At 33.7% G+C, this 13,163-nt stretch overlaps 1 protein-coding gene across 1 annotated transcript in view; it reads right to left on the minus strand.

The window, feature by feature from the left end:
* Positions 1 to 10,160, minus strand: part of LOC127795906 (uncharacterized) — a 58,074-nt gene extending 47,914 nt beyond the window's left edge. Inside the window, exon 1 of the mRNA XM_052327883.1 lies at positions 8,855 to 10,160. Within this exon, the coding sequence (XP_052183843.1) occupies positions 8,855 to 10,046 (1,192 nt within the window). The 5' untranslated portion in view covers positions 10,047 to 10,160. The remainder of the gene's footprint in view (positions 1 to 8,854) is intronic.
* Positions 10,161 to 13,163: the final 3,003 nt, after the last annotated feature.

Here is a 13,163-nt window from a genome sequence, read left to right on the forward strand (position 1 = left end):
ACTGCTAAAAGCAGTTAACAACTTCTAATATTTCCAAATTGGCCCCTTATCAATTTAGAAATATAACTTATATCTCTACACATTAATTCCATGATAGTTTAATACCCAATAGTAAAAAAAAAAAAAAACTTTATAGATCACTTTTAATTGGCTAAACTTTAAGATAGCATTACACATTTAAAAAATACATTTGTGGCCCTATATATTGAATCATTTATTTTCAACAATCTCCTACTAGGTCACATGTGTAACCTTACAAATGTGCACAACCTTATGAGCTCCAAAATTTTTGCTATCACTATTAAGGGTATTTCCGAACAATCTTGTCCATTAATCATACTGATATAGGATCAAAGTGATCTTCGTCACATTTAACGTGACTAAATTCATCAATGGTCATGTATACCAATACAACTAAATGACATAGATCAATCATGGATGTGTAGCATAGAAATTACATGTGATGTGATCCAAACATGTCTATTTCCAATTGGTCCTACCTTATTCCTTAGTGAGATCAATACTGAACATAATATATCAGAGTGAAATGAATCGAATACTTTATTTCTGTATAGAAAATATTCAAATATAAGAATGTCTTTATGAACAAACATAAAACAACGAGAATACAAACTCCCACTAAAACATGATATCCTCACACAATACAGCACCCATATGAATAGTGTGCTCATGAAAGACCTTAGGTGATACTCCCTTAGTAAGCGAATCCGCAATCATGGAGTTTGTCCTAATATGTTCTATGAAAATCTGTTCACTCTGCACTCTTTCCTTCACAACTAGAAACTTTATGTCAATATGCTTAGATTTAGATGAGCTCATGGGCTAAACTTTAAGATAGTATTACACATTTAAAAAATACATTTGTTGTCCTATATATTGAATCATTTGTTTTCAACATAAAAAGTATTCCACTCTTATCTTAATATTCTTTTATTTTGCTCATTTTAACAAACACTGTTTTAAAGAATGAGTCTATTAATTTATTTGCTAAATAAGATTTAATTGCGTAAATTGATTGGTATAATTAAATTTTAACCATTAAATATACAGATAGTCCATACACAAGTATAACTAAGTATTTATCCATTTTGAGACCTCCCATAATAAAGCTCTCTCTATTTGAATGGATACCAACTATATATATTTTCAAACAAATTATTGTAAAACTCTAGGTTTAAATAGTATTTTAAAAGCATTTTTTTACAAATCTATAACTGAATTTTTTAAATTGATTGTTACAAATGAATCACCTTTATTATCATAATTGTTGAATTTTGAATTGTTTCGTGTTACAAATCTATATATCATCATCGTTATCATAATTATTAAATTTTGAATTAATTTGTAAGTGAAGGAATCATTATTATGATTTGATTTGAATTTTAAATTGATTGAATAATTAATTTAGTATTAAAACCAAAATTCAAACCCTATTTCAGTTACAAATTGATAATCTATATAAACCTACCCACTTTGTGCTTCAAACACAGCCCCACGAATCACTCTTGCCTTTTTCTTTCTTTCCATTTTTCATTTGTCAACTTTTGAAACTTTTCCTTGGCCTCTTTTTACCTAAAGTTTCTATATTGTCTAGGTATTTTTAATATTATTTCTGTAACCCCTTTTGTTTGTAAGTAAAAGAGAAGAGATTGTTACAACTTAAGAAGATACTTCTCTAAACAGTACTCTTTACACTTTAGAGGAATGATAAATATCCTTTAAGATCAGTGCTCGCATGTCTCAGTCAGACTATCACTTGAACTTCATATTTTACCCTCTTAACATTATATAGCAGATAAACTCACTACAAATCAGAGCATAATTGGTCTAAATGGAGAGAGCTAATTATGGGGGGCCCTCAAGATCAGAGCATAATTAGGTCATATATGCCTCCCTTCCCCATAGTTCAAGACCCATTGTTATTTGGTGAACTCTACTCACTACAAATTCATCAATAAGCTAGCCTTTTACCTTTTTATATTGCTTTGTATTCAGCTTCTTGTTAAAAAAAAAAAAAAGATTAGAGAGTTAAAATTTATCTAATGGAGTCTATTTAAGATGATTAAGACTTGTGTTCGCATAACCAATGAAGAGCAATTTGGGTATTTAAAATATTGATAGGACTTCAAACACAAAAATAGGCTATTATTTGTATAATTTAATAGAATGCATAGCAAAAAAAAAAAAGAAAAGAAAAACAACACATATAACATACATATATATATGTAGTGGGACAACAAGTATTTAAATGTTATCATTGTCCCATTTCGAACTCAGACAATGAGCATTGACCCTACCCCAATTGGAGCGCAATGGGCTATTAATATTTATATTTAGTTTTAAGTGGGCTATTAATATTTGCTCATCATCCACATTAACACAAGGATGTTGATCTACTTGCCTACCAAGTCCTCTTTGTTTTCATTAAGTAAAATTGCGTTAATAGGAAATTAAAATAAATATATAGAGAGAAAGTCCTAAGACGCAATTAGGATATACTTTGAGCAACACTAACCACAATAAATCGAAAAGAAATCAAATGAACAATTTATTCTAATACATGATATAGGAAGATTTTACACCTTACTCTAAATATTGTTCTTGAACTTTAGAGATATCAATCAGAGATGAATCCAGAAATTTAGAACGTTGGAGTTGGCCTGTGAATATGAAAAAAAAGAGAAAGAATGGAAAGGCAAGATTGGTCTATAACCTCTTCTTCTCCTTATGCAATAGTTGGTATATGGTCTGAATAATTAATTTACATATATATATTTACGCAAGGGCTGAGACTAGCACATATTGAAGCCCAATCTAGCCCTCCCCCAGATTCGCCCTTGATACCAATTTATCATATATCAATTACAAGATATAGTTAATCCAAAAAAAAAAAAAAATGTAAGATATGGTAAGCTAGAGTATTAACCGTCCAATATTGTCTTTGAAAAATTCTAACTTCATCAAACTAGTAAAGATCGATTTGGACCGAACAAACTCTATTTTCTCCATCCTAATATTTTTTCATCACCATTAATATATATAAAACTTTACGTTTATTTTGAGTTATATCAAAAGAATAATTAACGCCTTGATAAAACATCCTTCCTTTGGCCACCAAACTTTATAAAACCTTCCATCATTAGAGAAGCTTTGTACCCTTCTCTTAGATGTACCTTTTGGCCTTTTTTTTTCCCATTGGAATCACTTATTTCACTCTGGAAGCATCTTATAGGGCAGAAGCCTCTCCCCAACTCCCTATGGATTTACTTCTCATTTGCTCGCTATTCTTCAATGTAACATCACCACTCATTTGGTGTAACTTTTTGAATCAATGCGCCCTTTTTCTTTGGGCATCTACCCCTTTGTGTTTATAATTATGTACTGCGCAAGGGTTAAACAGTTAATTGGTAAGGTCTTGCAGAAGATCCTAAGACACTAACTTATATCTTTAAAAAAGGAGTTAATTACAAAATAAAACTGACCTTTGTGTTTATAATTATGTACTGAATTTTTAATTTTTTCAATATTAAGATTGGACTTTTATTATGTACTGTATTATATTAAAATAGTTCAATAATTATTTATGTATCATTATTACTTAATTGATGTGGCATTAAAAAAAGATGAATTAATCAAATGACATGGCATATAATGTCCATGCGTCACCTCTCCACCAATGTATTGCACAGCTGCATGTCAGAGAAAATGTGACACATGCACATTGGACGTCACTTCATTTGCTAAATTTATTTTGTATTAAAACCATGTCATTTAAGTGAAAAAAATACATCAATAATTAAGAGACTATTTTAAGTATAAGGGTACAAATTTGAAACGAAATGGTAGTTCAATCCTAGTATTGAAAAAACTAAAAGGTTAATACATAATTAAAAATTACGGTCAAAGTTTGATTTTTTTTTTTTTTGGACAATTAAACCCCCCCCCCCCCCAAAAAAAAAAAAAAAAAAAAAAAAAAAAAATCCTAATATGCTTGCCCATGAAGCTTCTTCTCCGATCCAAGTAGGTTTCCACTAGATGGCTCACTCTTATCAACCAACCTCAAGTCCCGTCAATGGAACTTTTTCCCTCGAAAGCTATTTGATCACCTAGTTCTTTAGTATTCTAATTGTTTCAAAAGTTTCCAATCCTTTAATAGCTTATTATTTGGCTCTTCTCTAGAACTTTTTCCCTCAAAAGCTATTTGATCACCTAGTTCTTTAGTATTCTAACTAATTGTTTCAAAAGTTTCCAATCCTTTAATAGTTTATTATTTGGCTCTTCTCTAGATTGTGCTTGGATTACTACGTGAACAACCCTACTTCCTGCAATCTTCCATCATTCATGGGCCTTGTGGTTTCTACTTCTAAACCACAAGGCCCATGAATGATGCATTAAGAAACTATTTGCATTGATGTCCGGTAAGAAAGCAAATGCAGCACAGGGGTCAAACTGTTAATTGGTGGTAATGGCATATTGTGGAAAGTCCTAATATAATGGAGATTCTTGTCTGATTTATATTGGTTTTCCCTAGATAGCGCACTCTCATCTCAAGCCTCACAATCCTCCTCACTGGAAAGCTATTTGATCACCAGGTAAGTTAGGCAGTGTGAATTCTACCTTTTCAACTATCTCTATCCATAATTATATCTTCGAAGGCTATTTGATCACTCAATTTAGTATCTGCTTGTCCAAATACTAAATTGGTAATTATTTTCAACCCAAAACAATAATGCATTTCAGTTATCACTTCATTAACTTGTTTACCTCAAAATGAAAATAAAAAGAAAAATGACATTTAATCCTACTTAATAGTCCACATTAGTAATAAAATATTTAATGTCTTGCATCGATTTTAACAATCACAATGTCCAAATAAAAAACATATCTCATATTTTGGTTGATGGCAATTCAGTATACCACCACTAATGAAAAGTAAGTAAATCAAAGTTTTCTGGGTTTCCTTTTTTTGTTCATTAAGTTCTCTGGGTTTTGCTTGTTCTAGCTGGTATCAATACTCCGCTCCGAAGGCCGCTATCCTCTCCATTCTCGGTATGCACGAGGAGCAACTCGCTGTAAGATACCTTGCTACATGTCTCAGCATTTGCCAACAGTGGTCCCTTGAGAGATCAAATCAGCAAGAAGCTAACCGGGTGGAAGGCCAAAATTCTGCCTTTTGCCGGACGACTGCAGTTTATAAAGACTTTTTTTTTTCTTCATACCAACACTACAGTACTAGATGCGCTCGTTTCTGCGCCCTTATAGCTGCACAAGCAGCCAAGAACTACATCTTCTTCAATAAGTTGCAGAGTCCTCAAAACGAAAAGGATAAGTTTACCTCCAACTAAGAAGAAGAAGTAGGCCTTTCCCTCTAAAAAAAGTGGAACTCTTTTAAACCCTCAACATAGAAATGGGGAATGAAGCCCAAATTGTAGAATGGCCAGCCCCCAAGTAGCTCTGCCTCCAAATACGCAAAAACACCAACATAAAATCTGGCATAACCAACTATACGCTAAAAATCAAAGAGACAATACTTCCCACCTCTCTAACAAACCAACAATGAAAAACAGAAAGTCCTCTACTCAAAAAAGTTAGTAATAAAAGTTGCTTGCAAACAACATGACAATTATTCCATCGTAACAGAGGTTCCGTTGCAATAACCATAGTTCTGCTATAAGACAATATTGGGAGTGTTTGCCACTCTTATTCAACATCACTTTCTCTTTCAGTACTGAGATGTTAACAATATATAACTAGCCTTCAAGCACAACAAATGCTTGTGCAAACAATGCATGCATTAAACACAAGAAAAAGACGTTGCTCCAATAATAACTCAAAAAGAAACAATATTATTTTATCAGACCGCATAATTTAAGATCCATAACCTTAAAGCATCTAAAATGACTCAAATTGCCTGTTTTTTGACAATTCTTTCAACTGGCTAGTTCATTTGGTATCGTAAGCTGTAAAGCCCAGGAGTTTTAAGGCTATGGATAATCATCAAGAGAGGATACCCATATTGTCCTGGTGACCAGGCATCAAGATCAACACCTTCAGGTCTTTTCTTTACGGTGGATTCTAAGAATGCAGAGATCACAGCCTTCCACTTGTACTACTCTACCACATCTGAGTTTTGGCTAAGACTCTTCTAATAGAGGTAACTAGAATCACTTTTGAGTTGGATCTGCGGACATTAGGTCACTTTTCAGTTATTCAAAATCACACCCTCAGAAGCTCTCAAATCTCTCCCACCAAATAAGCCACATGAGACAAAATGGAAGGCTTCCAAACAGATTTATGCCTTCAGCTCAGACAAGCCAAACTACATGAACCGAAAAGTTGATCACAGCAGCTAGCATCTGCTTCACCAATTTGATGCTTTTCTCAACTGGAAAATTTTGCAGAGAAGCGCCAGAGAATTATGTCACGGACTTGGAGATTTGCAAGCTCCGTGCGGCCTTAGCTCCTTGATCCGTCCCATGGATACTAGCTAAGTCAGCCTAACCCTCACGCAATCACTACTCAAGTGCTTATAAGTGAACACAAAGGGAAAAACCAACGAACGAACATAGAGAGGAATATACAACTTCTTGTATTAAAATTCTCTACAATTACAATGACCCTCCTAGAACACTTGTGACTACAAGTCCTCACTTGCCCTCGCACAAGGGCCTATCTCTAGCTCTCTAGCTTTACACACTCTTGGATACTTTTCTTGAGTGTTGGATTGTTGGATGGTTGCAAATGAAGGCCTAACCCTGATTTATACTACCACCTCCTTAGAACGGACGGTGGAGATTGACATGATCCAATGGGCTACAATCACCATCTAGAATTCTCTACAATATTACATACAAAATATCTTAGATATTTACAATGGAGGTTTCTAGATTAAGCCCCTAGAATCATCCCATGGAATTCTCTAGAATGCCACTCTTGTGCAATTCTCTTTATCCTTCTAGAGAGTTCCTTCAATGCTCGACCATGGAGTTTTCCGGATCTTGCCAAGTGAACCATGTCCCGTAAGCTTCCGGAATCTTCTATGAACCTTAAGTGCGTTCCTTTGACATCAGCCCACTTGGGTGCCCGATGGCATGCATTCTCATCTCCGTCGCCCCACAACTTAGGCAGCACGTCCCACTTGAGTCTCTGACCTCCGGCCTTGCGCACCTCTTATGCATATCTCTGTGCCTCTTTCGGCCGATTGCAGCTGCCTTCGATAGTGTCACCCGCAGGGCGTGAACATTAGCTCACTAGCTAGCATCTTCTGCGTTAATGAGTTAAACTGCAGCTTGTTTCAGTCTTTGTGAAGATGCTATATTTCGAGGACCTATAGTGGAATTTTCTGGGGTAACATAAGGACTCTTGTCACGAATATTTTATGTAGCTGTATCTAACTATGTTATTACTAAAATTCTTGAGAAGTCCCTGGGGCACCATCAGGGAAACTTTCTACAGATTGGAATGGTGAATTTTATCACCAAAATTATTGGGAGTGTCCGAGAATATTTTTAGTATCAGATATATATCAAAGGCCATCACTAAATTTGTGACAGAAATAAACATCAAATGACATAACAATGTAAGATCAATGAATATTAGTATTACATCTGTTTTCATAGATATAACTGACTACTTAATAAGGTCAACGTGGCAACTAGATCTTAGTGGGTATGAAAAGAACAGCTAATTAAATACCATGACATCACTCAACAGGACAAACCCTCCCTATGTCCCACTTGAAAAACAACATATCAAGTTTTTATCCCACTATGCGGAGTTAGCTACAAGAACTATAGCATCCAATCATTATTATCTGTAGCCTTATCTTCTGCAACCCGTGTCCCACTTGAAAGAGGAGAAAAACATTCCTTTAAATTAGCAGCATATTCAAATAACAGGCAATTTACAGTGTCAAGTACAATATACTACTAGATGAAAGCACATGAGAATTTGAAAATTGATCAAAGGGAAAAAGAAAAAAACTAAATCCTAAAAGAAATAGCACTCCTGAAAGAAAAATACTGCCAAAATCCTTCCAAAAGCATGGGATCCAACTCAAATCATTGTTTCTCCTTTTTGTTTTTTTGTTTTTCTCTTTTTTCCCCCTTTGTAACTTTGGCAAAGGATTGAGAATATGATAATGCAATGAGGCCTAGAATTACTACCCAAAAGAAGCCAACTGAGATGAGCACAGGATCTTGAAATTCTCAACCACTGTAAAGAACAATTACAAAGCAAATGAATGCATAACCCCGATTTTATTAAGTTGAAAGCGTTCGTAGCTTCCTCAGTCTTCTGATGGCAGGAGAGATTGTTTTAATTCCTTTTCGTCCCTTCTTCTTCTGCTTAACCTTTTTTGTTGCCACAGGCATCTCCCTGATGGGGCCTGGAGGTACTCCTTTCTTAAGTGCACTGCCTCTGGGAGTAACAGAGGGCGGTAACCTCAGACTCTGGGGAGGCAATGGACTGTGGGGCTTCCAGACCAAATTATTTTTCATAGAAAACCTAACCTTCTTGGCACTCTTGTCCTGACTCTTTCCCTCACCAGTTTGGCCCAGATTGCAATTGTCCTTGCCACCCATATTCTTTACTCTCTTTCTCTTCTTTGAAATGGTAGTTGCAGGTGTAATGTCCAGTGAATCATGTGAACTTGAATCATCCTTATCCAATGCAGCTCTTGCAGCAACCTTCTCAAATTGGATTTGAAGATTTGAAATGACAGACTCATTAAACAGAGAATTAATTGTCTCGTCACTGGTTGTTCCATTGCTAGAAATCTTCTCATTTACAGGAATTACATCCCCATTCTCAACTACCACGCGGCGTAACTCAGGTAGCTCAACCTCCTCCTCCTCCTCCTCCTCCTCCTCCTCCTTCTTCTTCTTCTTCTTCTTCTCTGCTTCCTTATCGACTCCATCCAATTCCTCAGCCTCATCCTTGCTTTTATTAGAAGCCTTCTTGGACTTCTTTTTCTTCAAAGGCTTATTTGCAGACGCATTTTGATCTTTGAAGGCAACTTCAGTTGGTTCTGAGACAACCTCAGAAGCAGCTACTTGTGTCTCGGAAGCAATAGGTATTAACTCGGGCACCTCGTCTTCATCATCAACCATTACATCAGGAATTGATATTTCAATCCCAGAAGACGCTAAATCCTTCTCCAACCTCAAGAAATCCTCATGCAAACTGAAGAGAACCTTTCTATTTGCTTGAAAGCAATCATGGGAACTACCCAAATCATAGAACTTCGTGGAAAACCCCAGCGTCAATGCTATACTCCCAAGTCGCACAACATTTTCGTCGGGCGAATCAGCTCCCGCTTTCTTGAGCTCCAGCAAACTCAATCCCATTCTCAATAACACATCGAATATATTAGACTTAACCTTACCCAATAATACCTTATCTAGACAATGCGCCATGAGGCGAACCAAGGGTTCAAAAATGACAACCACCGCTTCGGACCTGATGGGAAGGAAAGGGCTAAGTTCTTCCAGAAAAATGGAGGCAAGATGGTAATTAACTCCGTTGCCAAGGAACATGTCATCAGCGAAAAAGGTTTTCTCTTCCAAAGTGGCCAAGAATCGACGGGAGATCTCCAAGTCCCAAGAGTAATTCTTCTTTAACATAATAAACGAAAAGTGTAGAAAGCGGCGGATCAAGAGATAAAACTTGTCTAACCTTAGTGCGTCGATGCCGGACCACTCTCGGCGCATGGTGAGCAAGAAGACGGAGAAGTAGTGGAGAGAGAGAGGGAGAGGGAGCGCGAGGAGAATGGAGGAGAGACGGTTGATGAGGTCTAACTGGACGGCGGACTTGTCGGCGTGCCAAACGCAGTAGAAGAGTCCCTTCCAGAGCTTCTTCATGTCTTCGTCGGAGACTTGGTCCGGCGACTGTGACGGAAGCCAGGATTTGAGGACCTGCTTCAGGGCTTTGTCTCTGGTGACCTTCTTGCAGGAGGCCAGGTCCCTGATGAGAGAATCTCCGACGCCGTCGCTAACAACGGGGAATGTGGATCCCTCCTCCTCCATAGCAGAGAGGCTTCCACGACCGGGCGATCGGTGAGGAAGATGGAGAGGAGCGCGATTGATGGATGAAAGGGAATGGCCTGTGCGGAACCCTAGAGGCTGTTTGGCTTACCCTTTCTTTTAACAGCTCATAAGCTTTTTTTTATTAGTTGCGTAAAATTTAAAAATTGCCTAACGTCTAAGTTATTAACGTATTTATTTATATAGATATATTTTAATTTGTTATTTATTTAGTTATATATTTAATTTAAAAAAATTAATAAATTATCAAAACTTAACCCAAAAAAATTAAAATAAACATATTATTGAAAAATATAAATAAAATTTATAAAAAATATTGATTTTTAATAAAAAAAAATTATAAATTAATATCAACTTATACAATTTTTATCATTAAATATTAATAAATTACATATAATTATTAAAAATATATTAATATCATATTTTATGTTTTAATTTAAATTTAATTTATAAAAATTTTAAATATATTAATACAATAAATATTATATATTTATATATATTAAATATATATATGTATGTTATATTTATATATATATAGTGTATATAGTGAAGGACAAACGACGATAAACGAGAAGAGATGAAACGATGAGCTAGGGTAACAAAGATGGTTGGAGGCGACAATGGATGTAGAATTAGAAGATCTAGATGACAGCGAGATGCTAGGCTATAGGCATCAACTAATTTGCTGGAGACAACGATAATGACAATCAACTAAGAAAAAAGCGATAAGAGAAAGAGATGGAAGATGATGAGAAAGTGTAAATATTTGAGTAATTGACTTGATTAGCAAAATAACTTACCAACGACTTATTTATAAAAGTTTGGAATATAGTTTATTAAAAATATTGTTAAAATAACTTATAAGTTAAGTAATATTTAAACTCTTAAATTTTTAATTAATACATAACAAAATAAATTATACAATATTTAAGCTCTTATTCTACCTTTATAGGCGGTCAAATTGTAAGCCAAACATCCCACAATACGACGAATATGATAGACGTGAAGGGGGTGGGGGATGAAGGGACTTGCGAGTTGGAGAGCCTTGCCTAGACAAAAAATAACATAATAAATTATAAAATATGCTACACTGATTTGAGATTTTGTTAAATTTGAATATTAAAATATTCGAATTAAATGTGAAAATAAATTAATTAATGTTGCAGTGGTAAATTAACTGCTAGCTTGCCCATTTGGTCTCACTTTTGGTGGCTTTTCCAAATTATCACTCTTTCTAAAACTTTCAAGTTGGGATGATATTTATCGTTCGATACATATTAAAGTTCTACGTAAAGATAATATTGAAAATGAATGAAAAAATTGATATAATTTTAAATACACAAATATTTAATGAACTTATAAAGAACAAAAGAAAAAAAATAACTTATTCTTAAACGTTCCAATGATCACCCTATTCACTTCTCAAATAATTTGTTTGAGATAATTACTAAAGGAGATAACTACAATTAGTAACAAATTGGGGCAAGATTTTACCCACTTTTTCCTTGACCCTGATACCTCAACTTCTGTCCTTTGCCTCTAGAGGTATCAAAATAGCCAAGCAGGTTAGTCCATGATGAGTTGGACCCAACCCGTCTTGTTACCGTAGCAAGTCGGGCTCTATTTGACTTGTCATTTATTTAGAATTAGGCCAAGCCTAGCATTTTGAGCCCACGACCTGACCTGTTAATTCAGTGCTTAGCTTGGGCCTGGAGGCCTGATTTATTGGGTTGGATAGAATTTTGATTTTATATAAAAAATATAAATATTTTATTTTGAATATAAAATTTTGATACTTAACCTAATAACGTTAATAATTTAAAATAATGTCACAAATTTACAATGACAATCAATAAATCTCAAATAATTTACTTTCCATAATAATTGTACACTTTTTATAAAAAAAAATTATATCTCATACACAAAAAGTAATAATAACTTTAAAAAATTATAAATATATAAATAAATATATCTCATACATTGGAGTTTGAATTTGAAATATGAAATAATTTTTATAACTTTTAAATATTTATAAAATTTAGTACTACTAATTAGAAAGTATTAAAAAATTTAATTCTCAAACTTTTAACTTCTACTTTTTAAATTTTTATTTTACAAGTAGAATTTACATTTTTAAGTATTTTTACAAGTTATATATTAATCAAATAAATATATATTTAAAAATGATTTTCAAACTATTTTAAAAGTAAATTGTCTTAGTAGACTTTTGTCTAGCTTGGGTTATTAAGGCTCATGAAATTGGGTTTAACTAAGCTCAAAAATTCAATGATCAAACTCTAGATATTTTATATGTGTTCATCGTTTGGTTGGGCTCTTGGTTTAGTTAATGAACTAAGCTCAAATTCAAACTCATTCTATTAATAAGACATATCGATTCGACTTGTTTAACATGTTTATTTGTTTCATTTGGTTAAACAATTCAAGTTTTATCTTTATCTTAGTGAGGAGCAAAGATAACTAAAGCAAGACAAATTATTTTAATTTTTTTCCGAAAATTGATTTAATGATATAGTATAAATAAAATAATAAAAATAAAACTTTTATAAAAGAGAATTCAGCATTTGATAACAAAAAAGAAAAGATTTAAATGATGGTTTGGCAATTTCTATTGTATTATATAATCAAGCGATAGATTTGGTGTTATAAATTCTTGTCAACTTTTTTTATTTCTCAAAATGTTTTTTACATACTTTGTTTAGAAAACAGAAAAAAAAAAATACAATAACCAATTTTTAAACAAATAAAACACAATTACCAAAATTGCTATCTCTCGTCTTAAATCCGTGACCTTCAAATTACGACGACCTTATCATTATGTTAAAACTTATCTTCACTTATAATTTATTTGAAAAATTAAACAAATAAGGACAATTGCCAAACCCCAGTCAGTGCATCCCTTGAAAGTGAATCTTCATTTGAATTTTTTTATTTGCACGTGCATAGCACACATCCTCTTTAATATGTATATATCCATATTATTATTAAGCTTATAATCTTTAAATCATAATAAAAGAACTACCTTACTATTGAGGACTTACCTTCATTTAAAAATTGTTTGAAAAAATACTAAACTAAAAT

This window comes from Diospyros lotus, chromosome 2 (genome assembly GCF_014633365.1).
Source record: "Diospyros lotus cultivar Yz01 chromosome 2, ASM1463336v1, whole genome shotgun sequence".
NCBI lineage: Eukaryota > Viridiplantae > Streptophyta > Magnoliopsida > Ericales > Ebenaceae > Diospyros > Diospyros lotus.